The sequence below is a fragment of the Melopsittacus undulatus genome, chromosome 11 (assembly GCF_012275295.1).
Source record: "Melopsittacus undulatus isolate bMelUnd1 chromosome 11, bMelUnd1.mat.Z, whole genome shotgun sequence".
In the NCBI taxonomy this organism is placed as follows: domain Eukaryota; kingdom Metazoa; phylum Chordata; class Aves; order Psittaciformes; family Psittaculidae; genus Melopsittacus; species Melopsittacus undulatus.
The window spans coordinates 15445044-15471068 of NC_047537.1; the positions used below are offsets into that span (position 1 = coordinate 15445044).

The 26025-nt window shown below is 53.1% G+C and overlaps 2 protein-coding genes across 2 annotated transcripts; one reads left to right on the forward strand and one right to left on the reverse strand.

Annotated features, from left to right (window-relative positions):
- Positions 1 to 1240: 1240 nt before the first annotated feature.
- Positions 1241 to 26025, forward strand: OTOP2 (otopetrin 2). The gene is made up of 8 exons (XM_034067844.1): positions 1241 to 1460; positions 19314 to 19503; positions 20097 to 20534; positions 20987 to 21123; positions 21767 to 21825; positions 22218 to 22351; positions 22807 to 23696; positions 25024 to 26025. Exons 3-8 carry the CDS (start codon positions 20129 to 20131, stop codon positions 25192 to 25194), a joined length of 1797 nt encoding a protein of 598 aa, XP_033923735.1. The 5' UTR covers positions 1241 to 1460; positions 19314 to 19503; positions 20097 to 20128; the 3' UTR covers positions 25195 to 26025.
- USH1G (USH1 protein network component sans) lies at positions 8680 to 16585 on the reverse strand. The gene is made up of 2 exons (XM_005144248.2): positions 16422 to 16585; positions 8680 to 9925 (listed from the first exon to the last, which is right to left on the reverse strand). The coding sequence occupies exons 1-2, from the start codon at positions 16583 to 16585 to the stop codon at positions 8680 to 8682; spliced, it is 1410 nt and encodes a 469-aa protein (XP_005144305.2).

The window sequence follows — 26025 nt, forward strand, 5'->3', positions numbered from 1 at the left end:
AGCCCCGAGCTGGATGACTAACACTGGCTGCCTCGAATACCGGGCATTGATCTATCTCCCGGTGCTGATGGGGACAAGGAGTGCTGGACACCACCAGGCCATCTTCACCCCCCTCTATGGATGCTGCTCATCCTCACCATGCTCCTATAGACAGGCTGTGGATCCTTGGTGGGTACCACACTGGGGTGCCACTGCCACCTGGGGCTGTCACAGGGGATGCCCAGCACAGGGCAGGGGGCTGAGCTGTCCCCATTCCTGTAGGCGTTATCCCAGAGCAGGGTTCCTGTTCCAGACACACTGATGCTGCTGCCGGGCTTGTATAACCACTTATGTAAGGCAGCGTTGGGCCACAGCTGAGCTGGATCCTGCTTCAGTCCCTGCCTCTGCTGGTCCAGCACTGCATACTGTCCTTGGGCCTAAAGGTCCAGGGTCCCACCCCTTGGGGATTCCAGTACCTGATGGGCATCCGCATGGGTACCACCTTCCATGGGAATGCTGGTATCACCTGGTCCTTGCTGTGACCCAGAGATGCTCATCCTCCACCTCAGGACCCTTTGGTGCACAGTTCTGCTTCACACGGAGCAGCTTTTGCTGTTGTCTTTGACAGCAACCAAAAGGAAAGGGATGTTTTGTGTTTCTCCAAGGGGGCAGATGTGGCAAGGGCTGCTCCTTGGCCAGCAGCAGAGACGAGCCCAGTACAGCCTGACAGGCAACCAGAAAGCCTCCACCTCCCCAGCCATCCCTGGCCTGCTTTCCAAACCCGACCGGCTGGGTTTCGGGGTGATGGAGGTGTGCCAAAGCACCAGGGCAGGAGGGCAAACGCATTCCCTGGCACTGGAATGGGCAGGATGCCATGCCAAGAACAGCATGTGCAGCTCATCTCCCATTCCCAAACCCAGAAACAGAAGTGAAACCCCTGGGTGACATTGCCTGTGGGGCCTCAAGGACTATGCATCACCCATGAAACCCATAGGCAGGTCTGCATAGGTTCTCCATATGATGCTTTGGAGCATCCACCATTGCCCTCAGGCATCACTTGCGGGTTGCAAAGTGCTCCAGGGGGTTTGCTTTGCCGCTCGGTGCTCTCATAGGAGGCAAGCAGGAGAGCGGTGAGGATGAGCCTGCCTTCATGGGTCGGACAAGGCCGGTGCGGGGATGGGGCATGGCCAGCCCGTGAGTCAGTGGCACAGGAGGGCCGGGCGCGGCGGAGCCTTTATTAACTGATGAGGGGAGGAGCGAGGCTCTGCAGGCAGGCGACGAGCCACGAGACGCGGCATCGACGGAGCGGGGTCCCAGTGCCAGCCCAGCGAGCCCCTGCAGCACCGCAGTGATGCAGCCCCGGGCCCGCTCCTCCTCCTCCTCCCCGTGCCCCTAAGGGGGGGCAGAGCCGCTCGCCCCCCGCCGCAGCCCCGGACTCGCCCTCGGCGCAGGCAGGACCAGGACGGCGGTGATGGAGCAAGGTCAGTGGAACAGGTTTCTCCTCCCGGGTCCCTGGAGCAACGCGTCCTTCCCCGCGCAGGCTGTGGGGCTGTTGACAGAGGCTCTCATTAGCTCGGTTATTGGATAGGGATGAGGGCTGGGCTCTTGGAGCCGGAGGTAGCGGCTTGGATGGGGTCATGGCTGCCCTGTGCATCAACCTGGGGGATACCCACGCTGCTCAGGCTTCCCTGGCCTTGCAGGACCCCCACTGGAGCCCCCAGCCCAGGAGGTGTGCTCTGAAACACCAGCTGGGTGGTTGAAATAACGGATGTTCACATGGGAGCTCTGCTGTAACAGGGACCAAAAGGGTTTGGGGGCAGCGTCTGACCATGGTGCTGTGACCCGCAGCTGTCCTGGGTGCTGGCAGGGACCAGTGCCATGCTCAGGGGTTGGAGAAAGGTCAGAATGAGGGTTTATTACAGCAGAGATAAAGGCAGCATCCAGGACCCCTCCTCAGCCCTGCTCAGGCCTTTTGCCATTGGAGTTCCCATATGCTCCTCTGCACTTCTCACCAGCATTGCCCATGGCTGATGGGATGCGCTTCCCCATCCACACACCAGGGATGGAGCCTCAGGGAAATCCATTCCCACAAGGGCTTAAATGCTTTGTGTAGGACTTATTGCCTGGTGCAGGTAGTTTCTGGTCTGGATCCCCTCCTTGCTGCTCCAGCTCAGTGCAGCACCACAGGGGGTCGAGTGGTCCAGCCTTCGTCTGGGTGCTACCTCTTCCTGGTCCCAGCAGGACTCTGTGGGCTGGGTGGTTCTGCTGGCTTGGGAGAGCGCTGGTGTGCTGGAGCTTGGTGTGCTGCAGCAGGGAAGTACACTTGTTGTCAAAGTGCATCCTGAGAGCTCAAAGCTTAGACAAAGATCAGGGAGCAGGAGCAGTGGAAAGGTTGTCCCTGTCCCTCCAAAATAGCAAGGGATAATGAGGAAATCCGGGATCACTGCTTTTGCTACCTGCAATGTGTCCAGGGCAGGATGAACAGGATGCAGGGCATCAGGCCTGCAGTACCAGTGTTTGCCCCAGGCTGCATGTTCTCAGTGCTACCCAGGAGACGGTGTCTGTGCTGTCCCAGCTACGCAGGGTCTGTCACCCGCCGTCACCCCTGGACCCGTCTGCATCCCTGCTGAGTGATTCCTTGTTCATGCAGGAGATGCTGTGCTGCTGGGCACGTGGAACAACACAGAGCCAGCCCCATCGCTGGGGCTGGAGTCAAGTTCTCCTAACACACAGCTCCCATAGGCTCAGCATCCCCACAGGCAGTGCTGGGCATGGCCCTGTGTCCTCACCATGGCTTTCAGGGCCAGGTCAGAGCGAGCCAGGAGTATGGGTGTCAAGGGGACAGGAATGTTCAGCTGCTGGGGACAAAGATCAGGTGGTGCCTGTGCTCGGAGCACAGTTATCCCCAGCAGCACTGCGGGATGGATCCAGACTAACACCTTTACCTGGCTGCAGCCACAGCTTCACCCCATCTGAATGTCCCCACAGCCCAAAGTTCTCAGCTATGACCCCTTATGCTGTAGGGGCAGGAACTTGGGAGAAGACATGGCTCTTTCAGCTATAGGTGACCCTGTAGCTCCCCGTTAGCACCCAGCTCACCCAGTCTGAGTGCTGAGGGGCCCTGGGGGGGTCTCACAATAGGGATATTTCCTTGTGTGCTTCTGCATTAACAGCTCCATACCCCTGCTGAGGCTGGAAAGGGTTATTGCAGCCACAGCTCCATGGTTACAGAGCAAACTGCACTGAGCACTGTGGGGGGTGCTGCCCATCCCTGACCCTCATTCAGCAACGGTCAGGGATTTTAGCTGAACATCCAGGAGGAGCATCCCCTGCCCTGCACCTCGAGTGAATACCTGCTCCAGGTACAGCAGGGAGCCCAACAGAGGCACTGGTGATGCCCACAGCTTGCTCTGCTCTGGCTCCCCCACGGATGCTCAGTGCTGAAAGCAAGCTGGGTGATGGGTACCAGGATGATGGGTACCATGGAGCTCACTCCAGCCCCGAGATGTTTGGTGGTAGAATCCATGGCATCACTTGATATTTGCTAATATTTATGAATTGTGTGAAGCAGATGTAGAAAATAATTTGTTCTGTTAATACCTAAAGTCAGCATTAAAAGAAAATGACACTCCACTTTTCCTGCTTTCCTGGCCTGCTTGGCAGCTCTCTCGCAGGGAAGACACACTGAGCCTGTCCATGCTGCTGCCTTTGGGGCATTTTGGTTTTGGGAATAGTTATGGAAGGGCCTAAAAGCCATTGCAAAGCCCCTGTGAGATGCTGCATCCAGCATGCAGCCCTGTGCTTGGCTGGTGGGCACAGTGCAAGGCAAGGCAAAGCTGGGGCATGCTGCAGGAGCAATGCATGGAGCCTCCATCCTGGTCCTGGCCATCCACCCTCCTGCAGCTGTTTGTTACTCAGCTGCCCGGCCAGGAAGTGAATCCCAGTGGGATGGGCAGGAAATAGTTAAGCAAGTGGCAAGCAATGGCCCACACTGGCCCGGCAGGTCCCAGACCCCAGTGTCACCCTCTGGTGTGGGCACTGTGGCCATCACCAGTCACCAGCTCCGGGTGAGGCTGGAGGGCATCAGGCAGAGCTGAGGACTCGGTGCTCCAAAGGATAGTCCTTTCCATTGTCCCATCTGCTTGTAAGACTCACCTGGTGTCCTGCAGGTGATGTCCTTTTTGGTTTCTATTCCAGCCCCATGTGGCATAACTGAGCACACCATCCAAGGGGAGCATCCAGTGATCCCAGTGCTGCCAGCCCCATAGGGGAAGCAGCCGTGTTATCCCCCCTGGGGTGGCTGTGGTACCCAGCACAGGAGCAGGGATGCTTCAATGCTCACTGAGCACCTGCAAACCCACATCTCCAACAACACAGCCACTGAACCCCCTTGGTCCCCCAAACCTTCCCTGGCTTCTCTCTCCTCCAGATCATGATCCACATAGGGCTTGAAATACTCTTCTTCCTAGTGTCATCTGACCAGCTGATTTTAGTACCCACAGTATCTCGTTGACACAATTTTGCTGTTTGCTCATTTTGAACCTGTTGCTTGCTATCTTAATACAATACACACTGTTTATTGGATCAGCCCAGCCAGATCCTGAGGACAAGGAGAAAAAAAGCACCTGAGTGACAGAGAATGCCAACACATCACCCTTGCAGCAGCCACATGGGGCTAAGGGCAGGGCCTGTGAATCAGCATCACTTTTGTGAGTGATGCTCCTCCAGTTGAGGAGCCAGGGATGTGTGGCTCAAGGATGGGGTGTTCACGCCATGACCAGACACAGCCCATGGGCCTCACTTCACTCCCTACATGCACCGTCAGGACAAGGAAATACATGTCCAAGCTAAACCCAGGGGACTGGTTTTGCTGGGAAGCCCAGTTTAACACCAGCATAGGGTTTGGTGCTTGTAGCTTGGGGAGTTAAGGGACAACCATGCCCAGGATCACCAGTATTGTGCCAGGGAGATGCTGCCATCCACTGCCCTGGTGCCGGCAGGACCTGTGCCATGTCCAGCCATGGCACCGAGGGGTCAGGGCTGTGTTTGCTCGCTGGCAGCACCGGGCCAGGGAAACCTGCTGCTGGTTGGGTTTCTGTTTGGGAGGGGATGGAAGGGTGTTCTCCAGGGTGTGCCAGCCCCAGCCTCCACCCTGCTTTCACAAGTGCCCTCTCCGAAAGGAGCTTGTTGTTCTTGGCCATGGAGCAGAGGCAATTAGCACCAGTGAGGCTCTTCCATAGGGGCCAGCCTGCCAAGGAGCAGAGTAATGGGGTCTGGGGATGAGCTGAGGGCATGGGGACAGCCGTATCCCCTTCCCATATCCAGGGCATATAGAGCCCGGCTCTATCATGAGTCCACTGGGATGCAGCAACCCAGCCAGCCTGGGGGGATTGAAAGCCAAGGGACATGTCCTGGGCTGGGGGTTTGAATGCCATAGCCTGCAAGGGCTGCATCTCCATGCTTTGTAGGATGCAACCTGGTTGGAAACCAAGGAGTACAAACCTAAAGCCAAGCAATAAGCATGAACCCAAAAAGTACTCACTTGCTCAGGGGCTGCTGACACCTCTGACAGCCATCTGAGCCTCCCTCCTGGGCTCTGCAACGCTGCCATGGCTCAGTTCTGGTCTCTCCCTGCAGACATGGAGGTGACCACGTTGGTCACAGGGCTCAACAATCCCAAGCACCATTTCTGGGCTTGGTTTTAGCTGCATGGGGACCTGTCCCATGGCACTTGGGTACTGTCACATCACCAGACCTCTTCATTGTCTCTTTAGAGGAAAGACAAGCCAGGAGAAGGATCTGTGTCAGCATCAGCCCAACACCAGCAACTACTTGGGTGCTCCTAAGCAGGAAGACAAAGTTAGGGCCCCTGGGTACCAGCTGCATCCTGGTGCCTGGACAGGGAAAGGCTCCAGCAGGTTCCAAGCCAACAGATCCACTTCTCCCTGTCATCCGCTGCAACAAACTGGTCCCCATTGCACTGAAGTGACCGGGATGCAAGCCAGGGCAAATCACTTTTCTTCTGTCCAGCACAAACCCAAAGGCACGCTTTATCCCTGGGGTATTGGAGCAGGAAGCTGGTTTGTGCCCAAGGGCAGAGGGCTTAGGTGAAGTCACACGTGTGCATGAGGAAGGGGATGAATGTACCCCCATCCCCTCGCCTGAAGACTGGCTTTAGGTTATGGGTCCTGCTTGCAGCAGCACTTGGTGACCATCCTCCTGCTGCACCCCTGCTGCCTCCCAGCCCTAGTGGGCTGTGGGTCCCATCCTGCTCCCGCAGCCCCGGTCCCGGCAGAGGGAGCTGTGACATTATCCAGAGCTCTCCTTGCCCTGGCCTTTGGAGAGGGACCAAAGCAAACAGGCCCTGGCGCTGCGCAGGGCTCACAGGAACTCGCTGAGTCAGCACCTCTGATCGCTCGCCCTTTTGCCTGGGACTGAAGCCAGGAGCTGTGCAGGACTCGTGATTTCAGATGGAAAATGCACTTTTAGCTCTAAAAATCACTTCCAAAAACTCCTCCTGGGTTTGCATCTTGGTCCTGCAGTGCTGCGGTGGTGTTCAACTGATGCTGGAGCATCTCTGTGTGCTGCAGCACATGGCTGGGACCCCACAACCCTCCTGGGGGGGCTTCAGCCACTTAAGGGGCAGTAGGACACAGAGCCACTTTGCAAAGAGCATTTGTTGCTTGCAAAGAGTACATTTCTTCCCCTACACACCCCCCAGGGCAGGCACAGGCAGGGAGCAGCACAGCTCCGCACCAAACAAAGCCCCATCCTCCAAGCAGCAAAACCACAACTTCCACAGCCCCAAAGCGTGGTCCAGATCCCAGCCAGACCCGGGGTGAGCACGTACAGACTGTCAGGAGTCACCGTGCTCCGGTCATCCCTTATCATTTGCATCCTTGAGATAAGGCAGGATAAGCAGTACCAACAACAACACGCAGCATTTCTCTGATCTGGTGGTTTGCATCACAGCCTCAACAGGCATATGGCCAGTACCCCATGGCAAGGAGCTGTTGACTCTTTCCCATTAGGATACATCACTGCCCAGGTCCTCATCCTGTTGCTGCACCCCAGAACCACTCCTGCCACCCAGGAGCCATCCATAGCTCATGCATAGGTACAATGGAGCTGAAGGTTTGGACAGGGAGTGCAGTGATCAGTGAGAGATGCGATGGGTCTGTGCAGAACACTTTAACGTTATGGTTCATAGCTGTGTTTTGAGCACTGATACTTTAGGGATGCTTGGAAGAGGCTCTGGGCTGCAGCCTGGTGTTATGCTCAGTCCTGGGATGCTCCTGGAAGCAAAAACCAAGATCCTTCACACAAACTTCACTTCAGTGCCCTGAAGAGATGCAACAGGGACACTGCCTCCATGGGACAGCAGTTTGACCACTGAAAGGCACCTACCAACATGGTCAAACCATCCTCATTTCAGAAGACAGCATGGACTGGGCTCATGGATGTGCTGCCTAAAGGCAGAGCTGGCACAGCCCCAACCCACAGTAACCAAAACTGCCTTCCAAAAACACAGCAACAAGCAATACAACCAAGAACCAGAAGAGAGACCAGCACTCCCCATCCCTCTGCTCCTCCAGCCCAAACCCCACATCAACCACTCACTCAGGAAAAAATGGACTGTAACTGTTTATTTTAGGTCCCTTTGTTAGCATTATCACCTATCTCCTTCCACTCCTGGCTTGTGTGGTCTCGCAGCCATGGACAGCACAGTGCAGCACGCTTCCTCCTCCAGTGAGCAATGACCATCATCCCTTCAAGGTTGGCAGGAGCTGCCTGGTCCGATCTCAGCCGCCATCCCTCCGTACCAGGTACTGCTGGGGAGCATCGCACAGACAGGGAGCAGAGCAAGGGAGCAGAAGGGCAGTCAGGAGGGACCGGTGGGGATGGCTGTAGCTTTCAGCTGGCCCAGGAAGGGAGTCTCTGGCTTGTGTTTTCTGGCAACTTAGAACTGGGTTTGTTTCTGGATCGTTAAAAAAGGAGATGACAATGCTATCTGCAAAGGGAAAGACAGAAACCCGTCAGCAGCCTGAGTGTGCTGAAAGCTGTGAAACCAGCAAGAACCACACAGCTATTTGAAGGTTGGGAAGTCCAAAGAACACAGTGAATTGGGATGTGGCAGTGTGGAGATGCACACTAATGCCTTCCCTTCACCTCCATGGCACATGGTCCTTCAAACCAAACCAACCAAACACCACAGAGCGGCTACAATTCCAACCCAGACATGCAGTTTCCAAAGGTCTGAGTAAGATCTCAAGTATCTGGAGAAGGATTCCCAATGGCACTGGACCCTGCAATCAGCCTGGTCCCACCAGGAATTGTGGCTGATTTCCTAATGCCTTCGAAAGGTGAAGAGTCAAGACAAGCCTGAGCATGGTTGAAAATCCCAGCTACAGGGACACAGAAGAATCAGACCACAGAGCAGTCTGCATTCATACAGGTTATGAAACCAAACGAGGGCTTCACGTCCTGCCCAACCACATTAGGGCTGTTGAGTAATGAACTAACGCTATTGCTACCTCTATGAACTCTCATTGTTTCCACACGAGCAGGAATTTGCCCACACACAAAAGCACTGAGGTTACCTGGACTCCTACTCTTCCAGGTGGGTTGAAACCAAGACCTTACATTATCCACATCTCCACCTGCTGAAAGGTTTAACCTCTCAGAGGCCCCATCTCCTACTTACAGTTCAGTGTCTACAATGACATCTGGCTTCTCCAGAGTCTGTCGTCTCCTCTGGATGGCATCCACAATCTTTTTCCTGGGTCCTAATGGGATGTTGATGCTCTTCAGGTCATTGTCTGAGCACAGCATGAGGGCCTCCAAGTCAATCTTTTCCTTCTTCAAGATGGAGATGAACTCAAACATGTGCAGGGAAGCCAGAAAAGTCTCCAATGGGCTGGTGTCTGGTTCATCATCATCATCTAAGCCCAGCTCCACCTCATCCCAGGGCAGCTCCTCCGCGTTCCTCTCCTGCAGGCTGTTGGCACTGCCAATGCTATCGTTGAGACTTGGCGAGCGCTGCAGGCGGCTCCGCAGTTTGACACCTATCCCATCCGTGTTGTCTTCACCCAACGTGCCAGCGTCCTCCCGGCCGATCCCAAAGAGCCCACCGCTGACATAGTTGCGCCGGAACACCATGGTGCCCAGCCCGGGGCGGTTGAACAAGGAGTCGTGGCCGGAATCAGTGCTGACTTCCGAATGGGCTGAGTCCATGTGCAAACCCGGGTCACTTATGGCACGGGAGACAGAGTCTTCATCCGTGAGGAACATGTCTCGGATATTACGCCGGGTCCACTCCTTGGGGCTGGCGTACGTGCCCTGCTTCACAAACATGACATCGTTCCCCAGCTGCAGACCAGACAGGGACCGCACACTTTTCCTCCCATCCTCATAGATCTTGAATGTCCCATCTACCTGCTTCTTCTTCTCCAGCTTCTTCTGTATCTTTGTCTTTCCCTTGGCTGTGCCATGGATGGTGGCTTGTGAGTATGGCAGGGAAGTCACCATAGACATGTGCTGGAACTTCTTGCTTAAGGTGCTACTTGAATAGCTGGAGAAGCTCATGGTATCCGAATTATCTGACATCTCCTTTCTGTACCGCTTCTCCATCCTTTCGTGGTGCTTCTTCTGCAGCTTCACACAGTCTTTAATCCTCCGCTCCGCATCCCTAAAGGCCTTGTCCTTCAGTTTGCTCACCAGCTTGGGGTTGAGGCTGCTCTGCTTGGCAGCAATTGAGTCCAGGTATCGCACACACTCCATGTGCCCCTTCATGGCTGCCATGTCCAGCGGGGTATGGTAGTCATTGTCCAGGCACCAGATGTTGGCCCCAAAAGAGATGAGGAAGGAAAGGCAGTTGAGGTGGCCATTGGCTGCTGCCAAGTGGAGAGGGGTATTCCCCCAGATGTCACATTTGTCTGGATCCCCCCTAGACAGCAAGAAAGGAACGGGTTAGCAAGTAGGCATGGCAGAGATAGCTACTGAGATATTCCCACTTGTGCAGGGCCAGTTCAGCACCAGGAACCATTGCATCCTCAAAGTATGAAGCTACATGTCCCACAGCTTAATGTTAAGGGTGTTTCTGGAGGACTGTACCACTGACATGGAATCATGGGCCTGACATGCAGGTCATGACATGAATTTAGCTCTCAGGAGACACGTTCCTTCTTGCTGGCCTTGGCCCTGGGGTTCTGTGGGGGTTTTTGCTGTGCCAAGCTTGGGCTCGGTTGCACGGCTTGAAGCACATTGGTGTTAGCCCATCCTGAGAATCCAGTTTCAGAGAAAGTGGAGATTGGGTTTCTGCACTCCTCAAGAAGAGGGCACTCAACTAATGCCATCAGCATCTCTTCTGACACTGTGCCAGCCCCTACCCCCTACCCTGCTGACAGGGCACAACCGCTTGCCCACATCTGCCTCCCATGCCAGGACGGACACAAACGTGGGATTCAAGGGAAGCTGGCCCTCCTGGCATTCCTATTTGTGACCTGTTGAAACAAGAGCCAGTTCACACCCCTGCTGGCACCAGCCTTCGCCCCAGCGCATGTGCTAATGATATGCAGGCAGCAGCAGTATCTGTCAACAAGGAGCTCTCCCTTCTTGCACAGGGATAAGGCAAAGCCTTTTATTAAGGCTGTGCAGCTCCACCACCCTCAAGAGCTGCCTCCCGTGGGCAGCAGGGCCCTTTCATCACCACTCTTCCAATGAGGAGCCAAGCATTGTCCCTCCACCATGAAGACCTCAGCTCCAAGCCCTGCTGACATTGTCTGGAAGGCAAAGGCACACTTATGACTGTCAATCAGTGTTACTTTACTTCTTGCTGCCTTAGGACCTGTGTTGAGAAGAGCTGGGAGCAGCAGAACCCAGTACCCCCTCCCCAACCCCATGTGCTCCATGCTATGGCTCATCTCACTTGAGAGAGCCTGAAAACTACGTCAGGCACAGAGATGACAGGAGCCAAGGGATTTCTTTCCTGCTCTGCTTTGCATCTTCATCCCTAGCACCCATAACAGCTTTGTCCTCATCCAGCACATCCAGTGTCCCGTCACAGAATAGCAGAGCCTGAGCAGAGCCACCGGCTGGTGTAATGACTCAGTTGCATCACTCAGGCTTTGCTGACATCTAAGCTATGTAACACTGAAGGGAAATGATTCCACAAAAGGCAGAAGCAATAAGGACAGTGTGCAGAGGCTGAGCTGGAGATTATTTGAACCCAGAGTGTAAGCTATTCCCTAAGGGCTGCTCTGGGAGTGCTCAGCTTTCTCCTTGTGGAAGCATCACCAGCAGCTCCACCATACTTGTGTTTTCACAGAGTCTGTAGAAACTCAGTAAGCCCAACCCAGAGCCTTTGACATTCCTCATACAAGCAGGGAAAGACTTCAAAGATGAGCATTAGGGCAGATCCCAGGGTTGAGGAGCCCTGAAACCAGCCATAGGAGGAGGGAGCTGTTAGTATTGTAGCAATGCCCAGTTTCCAGGAGCGGTAACTCCCCAGCCCTCGCCTCTACCCTCGTAGTGACATGTCCAGGCTGGGAAATTCATGGGGAGGATGAATATTTGATGAGTTGCAAGAGAGGAGTGAATTATTGATGGGGCTGGATCAAAGAGCCACTGAAACTGGAACCGTAGGCGCTGCAATGGGGCTCCGGCGCGTGGAGGGTGCTCGGTTTGTTTATGTGTGCTCCGAACAGGCACATGTGTGCCCAACACGGGCAGGCAGATGAGCCAGGGCACCCTGAGGGTCCCAACAGGGACCCAACTCATGATGGGAGCAGGGGATTAGCAATGGACTCACTAGAAATCATTGTGTTCCCCAAGCCAAGGGGGTGGGTGCTCCATCCGTAGAGCCCATGCTCATGGCCGGCTGGCTCAGGTGGGGGATTCCTATTGGAAAGTCTACTTTCCCCTCAGGAGTAAGTGCATCAAAACCAGCTTTCCCTGGACATTTCCACTGTCTAAAGCCAAGAGCATTAAAGCAAAATTAATCTCTAGGTCCCTCTGCCCTATAAATGTCTGCTGCAGGCACTAAAAATGCATCTGAAGGGAAGGCGAACGGTGACTTGCAAAGTAGAGGTATTTGATCCAGCACAGATAATAAACATGAGGCCCTCCCTCCGGCAGGTGTCTGAGCAAACCTTCCCCTCCAGGGTGCTGCACAGGAGGAGATGCTGACTGCAGGGTCCACTAAGTGGGAACCTATGTTAATAACAGGGATAGAGCCCAGCACTTCTCAACTTCAAAGCATTGTCAAGAGCTGAGTCAACTCCTGTAATAACCATTATGAAAAACAGTGTTAATTGAGCCCCTTATGTGGACAGGTGCGTGTCCTGAGTCACTCCCTTTGCACCGTGACAGGCACATTCACTCCCTTCCTGCTGGTTTTCCCCCTCCACTTCTCCCATAGGATCCCAATTAGCTGCAGTATCCCGCAGCACTTACACACGTCCTTCCCTGGCTGCATGCATTAAGTTCCTCTGATAGCATTGGGCTGGCTCATGCCCTGGCTCATGTGTGAAGGATCAGGCCTTCAGACCAGGAGCCAGCTGGGTGCTGAGTGTCTCTGCCTCCCATAACACGTTTTTGGGCCTAAGAAGAGGAAAACTCATTCATGGCTGGAGGAAAAAACCCACCAGCATCAACACAGCAGGGGCAATGAAACAAGTGAAGCTTAGAAATGGGCAGAAAAGAAGAGGTTTTGGAGCCAGAGCAGAGCTTTGGGTGCTTTCTGAGTTCCAAGTGGTGGTAGGGCAAGGATTCAGCTTTCCTCCCTCCCAAATCCATCACAGATGCTGTAGGTGAGGTTCCCCTCAGGGCTCCCTGCCTCTTGTAGCAACAGAAAGCCAGGCCAGCAGCTACTGGTGCTGGTGCTCATCACTGCTGTGGTAGCGCCTGGGGGCACATCTACTGGCTCAGCACTTCCCCATGCCCTCATGTGGGGCTGACTCCAGGAGCCAGCTCAGGTGCCAGAAGCGATGAGGCTACAGCCACACTCCACCCTGCTCCTTCCCCTTCCCAGCCCAGGGCAAGGTGTCCCCAGCACAGCCATGCTGCTGCGGGCACCCATGTGGCTGTGAGCACTGTGGGGTGCAGGGGATGCTCATCCCCTTCGCGTGCTCTGCTGCAGCCTCCACTGCAATCGGCCCCAGCCAGGGCAATGGGACCCCTTTGAGCAGCCTGGTTGATGTCCGAAGCCCTCTTGTCCCATCCCACTCCCTGCTGAGCTGCACCCCTCTACCATTAACATCCGCAGCAGCCGTGATCCCCATTGTAAGAAGGGAAACTGAGGCACCTCTGCATAGAAACACCAGTGGACAAAGCTAACTGGGGACCTCTCTAGCAGAAAGAACATCCTCACCTCTCCTGTGGTCCACTGCAAGGCAAGGAAGTCCTGGCTCTTCCCAGCCCAGGGCCCCAGCACTGTTGTTAACTGGGGCTGGACTGATGCCTCCCACTGCCACTGCAGTTCATAATGAACCATGCTAAAGAATTACTGCCTCTGAAAAGCTGCAGTGCTAAATGCCAGCCTGCCTCTTCCCAGCCAGTGTGTTAATTGAGTTTGTTTCTCTCACTGGAGCCCAGCCAGAAGGAAGAAAAAGGCTTTTTGTATTGCAGACAAGAAGGATGAGCTGATCCCTCCATCCCAAACCCTCTCTCCATGCCCGTGCAGAGGTGTCTCAGGGGCACAGACACATCCCCAACTGTTATGGATTAGATAACCCTAAGTATCCATCAGACACCAGTACTGCTGCCCAGTGATGGCAAGGGTGTCTATTTATAATGGCAAAAACATGTCTTCCATGTATGATTCTATGATTCTATGACAGGACAAGGGGTAACGGGTTGAAACAGGTTTAGATTGGATATAAGGAAGTTCTTTACTGTGAGGGTGGTGAGGCACTGGAATGGGTTGCCCAGGGAGGTTGTGAATGCTCCATCCCTGGCAGTGTTCAAGGCCAGCTTGGACAGAGCCTTGGGTGACCTGGTTTAGTGTGAGGTGTCCCTGCCCATGGCAGGGGGTTGGAACTGGATGATCTTAAGGTCCTTGCCAACCCGAACCATTCTGTGATTCTATGATTTGGTGTTTCTTGCTGACCCATCACGCCTTGTGCCTCAGCATCCCCCTGCAACAACCTCCCTCGCACCCTGAACCTTCTCCCATCCCATCCCTGCATGGAGCCAGCCCAGTCCCAATGCCTCCGCTCACCCCAGCACCATTCCATGCCTCAGTCCCACATTGTCCTGCCTCACAGAGCAGGGCTTTTCATGCCAAAGAACAGCAGAGGCCAGAGAGAAATGCCCTGACATCTGGGGATAGACAGGGACAGTAACATAACCAACACAGAGCTGAGCTTCATCTCTGAACAAGACAAAGGCCATTGTGCATCCTCCTAAACACTAACAGTAAACCACAGGGGCTGCCCACTGGCTCTCCTGGGTCCTGATTCCCCCTCTGACAGACCCAAAGCCAGCTCCAGGGAGCAGAGAGGAGCCTGCAGTGAGCAGAGCAGGAGGGCAAGGAGCCTTCGCTGATCAATGTGTGGTCCTGGGCAAGGACCGGACACATGGAGATGGATGCAGGGATGTAAACACATCCTGCAGCCCACAGACACATTTTGTTCCACCATCCATCACGGAAAGGGCACTGGGCTTTTGCCAGCCTGTTTTCCCTGTCAGGAACAAATGTATATCAGGTTGTTAATTAAACAGCAGCCGAGCTGCACTCGGACATGATTGAGCCCTCAAGGACCTTCTCATGCAATGTGAATTTATAAATGGGGGCTCTCCATGGAAAAGGCTTTGTGGAAAGGCAGAAACTGCTGGCTTGGAGGTGTGGGTAGGGAGGGCAGGCTGCAGGGTGTCCGGTGATGGAGGTGGGCAGTATAATGACACATAATGATATAAGGAGATATAAAGTCAGTCTGAAAGGCCTATGATGTGGTCAATACAAAGCCTTTGTGGAGGGGCGTTCATCCATGTCAAGGGCCTTTCAGACTGATCTTTTGGCCATCAAAGAGCCTTTGGAACCATTTCTGACTTCAGGGTCTCGTGCCCAGAGCTCCTGCCCCTGTCTCTCTGTGATTCCCCTCTGGGCAGAGCTCAGGGCAGGTTTATGCTGGGCACAGTCTCTCTGTGCCCACAGTAAGTCCCCCATCCAGGGAAGCATCACAGGGCTCTCAGCCCAGGAGCATCTCAGGATGCACCACTCCGAGTGATGCCTTATCCCCCCTGGACTCCAAAATCCTCTTTTCCTCCTCACACTCCCATTGCATCAGGCACTCAAGGACTTCTCACAATCAGACCAGAGCATCAGGGATGCTGAGAGCCCAGGAACAGGCACAATGATCGGGTACAAGAGCTGCAAACACAGCCCAGGGTGGACATGGAAAATCCCTGTTTGGGAGCTGGTGGCCCCACCAAGCCCTGACCCTATGTGGAGAAGCAAAGCCCTTCCTAGGAGGGATGCTGAGCACCCAGGCTGCCCACCCTCAGCACTAGCACTTCACATTAGAATGAACTAAATCAAAGCCAGCACTGCTACTGATCTCTCAACACAAGGCAGAGGTCACCCCACTTTGGATGCCTTTACATGAGGTGCTCAGAAAAGCTCCTGGAGCAGAAGGAAGCAGTGGCACATCTCCCTTGGGAGGCTGGTAACAACAGGAATTCCATGTACTGCTCCAGAAGGGACTAAGCACAGCAGACCTTGCCTTGCCTTCCTCCAACACCAAGATGTAAAGCCTCCAGTCTGACAAGCCCCCCAGGTCCCACTGCCATCCCTTCACTACATCCATGTGTACAGAGCCACAGAGGTTTGGTAGCTCAGGGTGAGGTACTGAGACAGATCAGCATCGAGCAGCTCCAGGGAGGGAGACTGGACTTGAATCTGCTTCTGGGGACCTGCTCCTGTCTTTCCTGGGCTCTGGGTGCTTTACAGGCTGCCCAGGGGTCACATTCTGAGACCCTGCTTTGGGTCAAACAGACAAGTGTCCCTTGGCACTGCACACATCTCTATGAGAGCCTCTCACAGGACAGAAGGAGCAGTTATTCTCTCTGCCCCCTCAATTAAAAGGGCTTTTTTCCATGGCAGTAACCCAATGTGTTTGCACTGGATGTCTTTACAGGACCTGACTCAGGACTGCAAAGCACTTGCAGGAGGAACTCAGTCCTTGGGGAGCTGAAGGCAGGGTTTGAAGCAGTTACAGGGTTAGAGGAGCTGGGAAAGCACACGATGGTGATCAGGAGCATTGGAATAGATTCAAAGCACCACAAGGACAGAAAAACAACAGGGGGGAAAGCATGTTATGGACAGAAGCCATCATTTTGTGGGGCACCTGCATCCACACTGACCTACAAGTGGGGAAGGGGGAAAGATGGGGTCCCAGCTACTCTGTCCCCAGAACCAGCCCCGTGCATTCACCAGTGCTCACCCTCTGCTGACGATGAGGCGCAGGGCGTCCAGGTTGCCGTGGTAGGCAGCCCATAGGGTCGGGGTCATGCCATCCTCATCCGGAGAGTTCAGGTCCTTCTTGGTGGCTTCCTTCAGGAGGTCCAGGTAGCCATCCCGGGCTGCTCGGTGGTACTGGTCATTCATGGTGTGCAGTGGTCCCCGGGCGAGGGCATGGGTGCCCAGGGGGTGCTCAGAGAATGGGCATGGAAGCGGGGAAGGGGAGGGCTCGCCTCGCACAGCGCCGCTGTATCCGGACACCTGAGAAGTCCCGGCTGCTCCAAGCACAGCCAAGCAGGCGCTCCAGCGCTTCCCTGGGTCCTAAGCATCCTCCAGCCCTCACGGCTCCTCGCCACAACCCTTTCACGCACCAGCAGCACGGCACATCACGGCTTCCAATCAAGCAGCATCACTGCGCCGGGCTCAGCAGCGCTGTGGGCACAGAGACAGCTCCGCAGGTCTGTGTGTCCCCTGCACAGAGCAGGCTGATAGGTACCATGGGGGCAGCTGCTGCCGTGGGAGGAAGTGAGGGCTGATGGAGGATAAACCCCCACTGCCTCTACTTGCAGCCCCAACAGAGAAGGGCAGGAGCTGGGACCTGCATGGATGCTCCTGCTCCGTGCAGAGATGGTCAAGAGAAGTTTGGTGACTGTCCTGATTTCAAAGCAATGCCAGGGTTGTATTCCTGGTATAGATAGATAGATAGATAGATAGATAGACAGATACATATCTATATATATATATCCCTATATATATGGGGAATTATTATATATTATTATAATGATATAAAAATAATATATATTGTATACCAACACATATTTTATATATGTCTATATATTATTAGGGGAATAGATATATATTTCTGTCCCTGATAACCTGGAGTAACTCACACAGGCTGGCAAAATTCCCTTCCTCATCCCCTCTCCCTCTTTGGCCACCATAAAACCTGCCCAGACCAAACCCACTCCCCTGTGTGGCTCAGCACTCCTCCTACAATGTGCACAATGTGCCCTCCAGTGTCTTATGCTGACACAGGATTCCCGGCTGTGGTGAGCCCGACAGCCGCAGGCAATGCCTCCAGCGCAGGATTCCTGAGCCCCGGGCACCCTCTGCCGTCAGGAGAGACGGAGTTAAGCCTGGATGTTGACCCAAGCACGGAGCTGTCGCAACGCGTTGTGCCCAGCACTGAAGCTTACCCCCTGGGACACGCTGTCATGAAGGAGGAATTTCCTGCTCCTGTCTTGTGTGTTTTGCCTACCACATCCTGGTCCTGGCTCTGGGGATGGAGAGGTTCAGGGCTGGACCACGTGTCTGCCACCGGCGCCCTGCGACACACAGGGGGTTTGGAGAGGATGAAGGAAGGCAAGGATGAGAAAGCAGGGAAGAGTGGAAAAAGGGGGAAAGACTGAAAGGGAGCAGCAGAGAGGGCTGGAGGGTAACGAGCAGAGAGGAGGGAAGACAGAGAGAAAAGCAGCTTATTTTGTAAGCAAAACCCCACCCCACAGGGTCTGCTCACATCAGCAGGTTCATACTGACCCACTCAGCCTCTCGAGTGAGCCCTGGTGCGATGCAGTAGACATGGAGGTATTTGTGGCTGGGATCCTTCCGGGTGAAAAGCAGCGCAGTAAGGTCTGCAGTTCATGACAAGGTGATTTCATGGTTCTTGTATTATTACTGATTAAGCCTGTTACACTGTACGGTGGCTCCCAGGAAGGACCAGGAGCATTGCCCAAGGCTGTAAATGCTCTTTCCTTTGTTGTTGGTTGTTAAGGACAAAAGAGAGGATAAATCGGTGCGTTTAGCTCTGGGGGTACTCTGATCATCACCTGTGCAGAGCATCACCATTGTCAGTTCGGATTCACTATAAGGAGGTCTGGGCTTCCCTGGGAATGCCTACAGACCGAGATCAACCCCTCACCCCAAAGAGGAGCCCTAAGGCTCAGCAGAGCAGGGCAGACCCAGCACTGCTTTGTGGCAGCCGGTTGGTGGCAGCACGGGAAAGAGACACGAAGCTCTCCCTGAGCTGTACAGGAGATGCGGGCTCTCTCCTTCTCCATCCCACGTAGTTCAGTTTAATGCTGTCCCCATAGGGCTGCATGAAGGAGCACAGAGCTGAGCGGGCAGGAATGGGACTGAAATGGCACAGCAAACAGCCCCAGAGACGAGCAGCAGGGACATCTCCAAAAGAGGTGTCCTCGTGAAGGGTTATAACTTGTCCCCATTCAGTCAGATCAGGCCGGGGTCCTTTATCTCCCCCATCAACATATAACAGCTAAGACAAAGCTCCCCCTTCACCTGGCAAATCACGGAATCCCATCTGCCCTGTGGTTTGTGCCATGACTTCTTTCTTCCTGAAAGGACACGAGTTAAACTCCTGCGGGCAAGAGAAAGGGGAACCCACCCTGAGAAGTCAAAGGCAATGCGTCAGCAAAGGGACACGGATTCCAGCCCCTAAATCCTGCCGTGCTCTAAGGATCTCATTGTTGTCACCGTGGGTGAGAAAATATTGAGCTTCCCTTGGCACTGAATTGATACCAGTGCAAATTTCTTCCTTCTCAAAACCATCGCAGGTGTAGCGGGTACTGATTTGAATAGCTCAGGGTGAGGCGCAATATTTATTATGCTCAGCCATGCAGAAAGCCAAGCCCCAAACCATCAGCAAAGATAAGTTCTCCAACCTAAATCATCTTCTCTCCAGGGGAGAGAACCCGTAAGTGCAGGGAGTTTGGTTTGATGGGGTGGCTTTGCTCGCTGCTGACCGTGACCCTGCGTCCGAGCGGTCCATGCCGTGCTCAGCAGTGTTGTCACCTCATGCCCTCCGCAGGTAAATAACAACCCTTATCTCCTCATCTCTCTCTTTCTTCCCTAAAATCAGCTATTGCACAAAATGGATCACATGAGTTCTGCTGAGAAGCCCGTGAGGAACTGCTGTCGGCTCCAGACATGGAATAAACCACAGAGACATCCCAACGGGTGTATATTCTTCTGCTGACCAAGCTGCAGCCACAGGAAAGCTTCTCAGCCTGTGCAAAGAGCAGAGAGTGGGATCCCAGGCAGCAAACCAGGTCAGTGAATGGCTTTGAGTGGTTAAGGTGCTTTGTTTCAGGCTTTTCATGGGGAATCAATGAAGTCCCGAGCTTGGCATGGGCAAGGGGCTTGAGAGGGAGCGATAGCAGAGACAGCTCACACCCTTCTTGCAGGAACTGGTGTAAGCCATGACGTGATGTTCCAAAGATTCCCAGGGTTTTCTTACCTTGCAGTGGTCTGTTCCCAGCCAGGAAGTACAACATTTTTCAGTGTTTAGTGGTTGACATTAAGAAATCAAACCACCTTGGCCACCTGCCCCAGGATATTTGATCCCATGAATGCCTTTCTACTGCTTTTTTCAATACCCCCCTAAACGTTGTGCGGTGAATTAGGCAGCCTTGTTAAACTGAGCTGAGACCTCCCCAGCCAAAAGCATCTTGAGCAGGAGCACAGCCTCCAGGGAACCAGGAAGAGAAAGGCTGGAAATGAGCTCATCCCTCTTTTTGCGCTCCCTGTCTCAGCCTTCCCCATTCCTCTGGTATGTCCTCTGCTCCTCATCACATCCTGCTTTGGTCCAGCCCTATTAAAAATGAAGTGACTCCTTTCACTCACGGGGCTCTCCTCCCAACAGCATTAACCCTCAGCTAAAGCATTGGCTGAACCATGACCGAAGAGCCCATGCGGAAGAGCAGCGAGATCGGACACCCCACCTCCAGCATGGGCTGCGGACACAAGGATGACAAAGCCAGCCTGGCCTCCAGGCAGAGAGCCTCTTTCAGCCACCAGCCCCATCAGCCTCCCTCCACTCCTGCCTCCAAGGAAGTGTGGAAGAAGGGCGGCCGCATGTTCTCCATCCTGCTGGCAGTGCACTTGGCACTGCTGGCCTGCACGCTGGTGAGCAGCGGGGCTTTCGAGAAGATCGCTGTGCATGACTACGATGTCTTCTTCCTGCTGACTGTCATGATGCTCGTAGTCATCATATGGATCACCTTCTACCTCTTTGGCACCTCCCGGTGCCCAGATGCCATCCCCTGCAAGGACTCCCATGCTGGGCCCATCTGGCTGAGAGGTAGGAGCTCTCAGGGGGTGAGGGTTGGAGGTGAGATGGGTCAAGATGCAGGGTATCAAGATGCTCATGGGGGTATCAGGTACTAGATCATCCATCTGGGGCACATCCTCCTCCAGCACTGGGGCACCATGCCCTGCTTCAGAAGGTGAGCTCTTAGTCCTGCCACTGGTTTCATTACCAGGCCTCCCATTATCTGCAAGAGCTCTCGGTCCTTCACCCCAGCTTCCTTCCCAGCCTTACCATTGCTTTTGCAAGAGCTGTCAGTCCCAGCCAGACTGAAAATCCCTTCCAGGCAAAATGAGTCTGTCGGTGCCAAGATATTTTGGGTGCCGGGAGAGCAAAAACAAGTAGAAGCACAGCCTCTCCATGGCAATAGTTCCTCTTCATCTCATCTATTTGCATTAGCCCACGTGTGCATGTGTCCAATCACAGATGTTGTCGTTCCTCAACAGGAGGCCTGATCCTGTTTGCCATTTTCAGCCTTGTGATGGATGTATTCAAAATAGGATATTACTCAAGCTTCTACAGCTGCCTGTCTGCAATCAAAATAATCTATCCCATTGTGCAAGCAATATTTGTGGTTGTCCAGGTAAGAAGGTTGTGCACACTGTCTGAGGGAGGGGTAAAGAGACAGAGCCACCAGCGGAAGCTGGAGCTCTCACCTCATGGACATAGTTCAACTCCCCCTGCAAATGGAAGAGGCTTCACTCAGCCCTTACCCAGCTCATGTAATCCAACCACAATAGCTTCCAGCCGTGGCAACTCACTTTAGAGCATGGGTTTAAACTTGTTCCCATCCTGTGACATTCTGGCTTATGGCAGGATGCTTGTCACAGCCTGCATCCATGCGGGTCTCTTTTCCCATGAGGAGCAGAGAGGCAGGAGGACAGTCAGGGCAGAGACTGCCTTGCAGTTTGAAGTCCTACATAAAGGACCATCTGCTCTGGGACAATGCCAAGCAGAGAGCAGGTCAGATAGGGACAATTTTGACAGAAACCGGGCCTGGCCATGGGGGCAATGGCAGTGGGACCAGGGCAGGAGAAGCAAAGGAAGAACAGACCACATCCATCAAAGGGCCAGGATTATGGGTTAGTGTGCTGGGCCCAGATGGATGCAAGCAAGAAAGGCTCCAGCTTGCTCTCTGCTGGGCAGGATGATCTCTGCTTCAGAACAATGGGATTTGCTTGCTTGCTTCTTTGGAAATAACAACTCCTCTTTCTCGCCCCTGCCAGACGTACTTCCTGTGGGTCTCTGCCAAGGACTGTGTCCACGTGCACCTGAACGTCACCAGGTGAGCACTGATGCTCTTTGAATCCCACTGACCCAGAAGAACCTGGGATGTAGCAGGGTTGGGATTCAATTCAAGAATACAAACATTACTTAAAGCAGATTAGTACTAACCAAACAATTAGCTTTAAATGATTCACAGCTGACTTTTGCTTTCATGGGGAAGACAACGATGCAGTGGGCAAGCCTCAGCCTAAAACAAGATCCAGGTTTGCAAGACTGGATCTACTGGAGACCAATCCAGACCTGTTAATACATTCACTATTGAGAAGCAATTCCACAGGCAACAAGAGGAATCAGGTCTTTCTAATTCTCATGAGCATGGACCAAAAATAGGCAGAGAGCTACATGGCCTAGAGCAAATGCTTTGATTTCATGAGCCTTCTTCTTCTGCAGGTGCGGCTTGATGCTAACATTGACTACAAACTTAGCGGTGTGGATGTCAGCAGTGACAGATGAGTCTGTTCACAAAGCACATTCGAAGCTGAAGAAGAATGTGACAGATGAAATCTTCAGATGGCTTTTGAAAGGTAATTTGCCCATTTGTGGAGCCATCTCCTCCAGGGAAGGAGTCCACGAGATAGAAATTGTTCTGCAAGTCTGGTTTTACCCCCATTCAGAAAGCATGTCGAGAGCTGAAGGCTCATTTAACTAAGCTGGTATGTTAAGAGACAGGTCCTAATGTTCATGTCTTAATCTGTGTCACAGAGGAGTCAGAAAGGTGGAAGGTTCTGTACAAATGGGATGGGAATGAAGGAAAGGAAAAAAGAGATATTTAACCTGCACCTGATTTCAGAACGATCATGAGCACCAAAAGGCTGAGATTGTGATGTCCTTCTTTTCAAAGTGCTCACGTATTCTTCTGTTTCTCCTGTCCTTGGCCTTGTTTTTCACTGACCCTGAGTATCCAGTTCTTCAGGGCTGCTAACAAGTGCTGGTCCTTGTTTTAATACCACTGCATCTGTGCGTTTCTATCTTGTTCCAGCGGGAATGAGAAGTAGCTCACCTGACGAATGCAATTGCAACAGCCAAATCTGCCAGATCTTCAAGAACGGCTACTTCTGGCTGTACCCCTTCAACATTGAGTACAGCCTCTTTGCCTCTGCCATGGTCTATGTCATGTGGAAGAATGTTGGGCGCTTCATAGACCACCACTCCCACCACATTCACCGCCTGAAGTTCAAGCTCTTCCGAAGGACCTTCTTTGTAGGCATTGTGTTGGGCCTCATCACTCTGGTGAGTGGTTTGGGAGTCCTCATTCTTTATGAGGTGCAGGTAAATTCCAGCACTGAATCCAGCAAGAAGAGCCAAGCCCTCTCCATGTACTACATCTTCAACATCGTTTGTCTGGGGCTGATGTCTCTTGTCTGCATTGGTGGCTCTGTCATCTACCGGTTTGACAAGAGAGACATGGATCGGCACAAGAACCCAACCAGGACCCTGGATGTGGCCCTGCTCATGGGTGCAGCCTTGGGGCAATACGCTATTTCCTACTATTCCATCGTGGCTATTGTAGCCAGCACACCAAGGGACGCTATCAGCGCGCTCAACCTCACCTATGCCCTCCTAATGATTGCTCAGCATACCTTCCAGAACATCTTCATTATTGAAGGCCTCCATCGGCAACCTCCAAAGGAGGACCGCAAGCATGATTCCCACCAGAAGGATCTCTATGGACTCACCTTTGTCAACATCAGCGCCGTGTCCCTCCGGATGCCAGACAGCGGCAGCACCCTGGCCCCTAGCACTGTCTCTGGCTCAGAAGCCATCTGTCCTTCTGACCTCGTGAGGTCCCTCACTGCTCCCAAGAAGATGAACTGGAGGAGGAAGTTCTTAAAGGAGATCTCCATGTTCCTCCTGCTGAGCAATATCATAGTGAGTACCTGCAGGGAGAAGAGTTTGTCAGGGTGGGGGAGAGGGAAGCAAGAACAAGAGGGAAGTGTCTGGGAAGGAAAGGATGCAGCCCTTGCAAATCAGGTCCTTTCTGTGCCTTCCTTACAGAGAGCACACTTAGATTTGTATGCGCAAACAGCTGATATTCCCTTGTCACTTAAAAGCAAGAGTGACTGCCCTGGAGTTAAGGCATTTTAGGCTACACCAATATGACCAGACAATAAAATCAGTGGGTACAAGAGCAGAATCAGGTTTAGTATTTTCATTTGGTATTAGCAGATATGCAGAATAGCTTATTAAAAGCAATTAAAATACATTAAACCCTTTCCTTAGATCCCCAAAGAAAGGATAGGAAGTGACAAATACCTGGGGTGAAGTCTGGGTTTTCTTGAGAAATGGCAGCACATCTCAAAATCCATGGCTTGGGAGCCCAGATGCAGATCCCAGCTGCTGTGAGGAGAAACTGGACACCTTCAGCTGGGATTTCCACTTCCAGGGGAGCACAATTCCCTACAAAAGAAACAGAGGGTTACAGCTGCACCTCCAGAGAGCCAAGCACATTCTTAGCTTCTAGAGACCCTCAGCTGGTTGGTCACATTGTGTCCTCACACTGATCTGATGCTTATGCTCACAGAGGATGAGCTGACAACCCTCATACACACAACGGCTGGGCTGCTGAGCAAGGCACACACAACAGAGCCTAAGATGCTGCCAGCTCAGCCTTGCCTTCCCTTGCTCCATCCAACGAGTTTGGTCATGCTCACACACAACGTGCTCGAGTTCTCCCCCTGGTGAGTGCTTCAGCGCTTGGTTCGAGCCTGTCTCTGAACCGAAAGTGAACTTAGATCATACATCATCATAGAATCATCGAATAGTTAGGGTTGGAAAGGACCTTAAGATCATCCAGTTCCAACCCTCTGCCATGGGCAGGGACACTTCACACTAAACCATGTCAGCCAAGGCTTCATCCAGCCTGGCCTTGAGCACCACCAGGGATGGAGCATTCACAGCCTCCCTGGGCAGCCCATTCCAGTGCCTCAGCATCCCCACAGTGAAGAACTTCTTCCTTATATCCAATCTAAACTTTCCCTGTTTAATATATATAATCTACACACATTATATATATGTATCTTATATAGTGTTTTATACACTATGTAAATGTCTTCTTCAGACCTAAAGCCTTATCTCAGTGGAAGCACAGGCTCTAACACAGGTACCATGCTCAGGTCTCTCTTGGTAGCTGTGATTGCGGGTGCTTGCTGCACCGCTCACATTCCTCACTGCAGTGTCATTCTGTTTCCTCCAACAGCTCTGGATCATGCCAGCCTTCGGTGCCCGGCCCCAGTTTGACAATGCCACAGAACTGAACTTCTATGGTGATTCCATGTGGCCGGCCATCGTGGATATTTGCCTGCCATTTGGGATCTTCTACCGAATGCATGCAGTGGCCAGTTTGCTGGAGGTCTACATCGTGTCCTAAAGAACTCTCTTGCAAGGAAGATGTGATCCTCCTCAACCAATCTGCCTTATTCCTTACCATGGGGCTGGGAGACTGCCCTGATGTCCCCAGGGGTCCCCCAGCACTGCCTGAATCATGTCCCTTTGCAGTGTTGGGGCATTTATGAATCACCAGTGCAGATCCTCCAGACATAGTCCAGATTCTATTTTTGCTACTCATGTGTGGATGTGCAAGTGTTTGTGTGTGTGATGTTCTTAAAGCTCCAAACATAAAGCAAGGAAGGTGCCCACAACAGGGTCCTGGTGATTACCCTTGGTTCATGCAGAGACTCACCTTCCTGCTTAAAAGCCTGTTCACTCCATGCCACTGATGGACCCTCCAGTGGGTGCTCACCCCCCTTGGACACTCAAGTGCCTGCCTGAGGGGCTAACACAGGCATGGAAGGCAAAGAAATGAAACCACTTCAGCTTCTGATACGGCCAGTCAGAAATCACTGCCCTGCAGAGATGTGAAAACCACACCAGTGACCACCAAAGCCATTGGGAAACCTTCTAATCCTTCCTCTCTGTATTACCCATTTATATTAACCTTCCCTGTATCAGCCTCTGCTGTTTTTCTTCCTCTCCAAGGAGGCATCACCGCTGCCGAGTGGGATTGCCTCCTCTTCCTAAGGGGCAGGTCGTTCTACAGGAGAGCTGTGCATGTGGTCCTGGGCTGGCCCTGATAGAGCATTGCTCTAAGCACACTTTTTATCCCAGTTTTCCTGAATCAGGGCTCAAGAAGCATAAAGCTTGTACAGGCAATATAGAGTGGGGAATGTTCAAGAGATTGGTTTCTCTGTTTGTTGTTGTT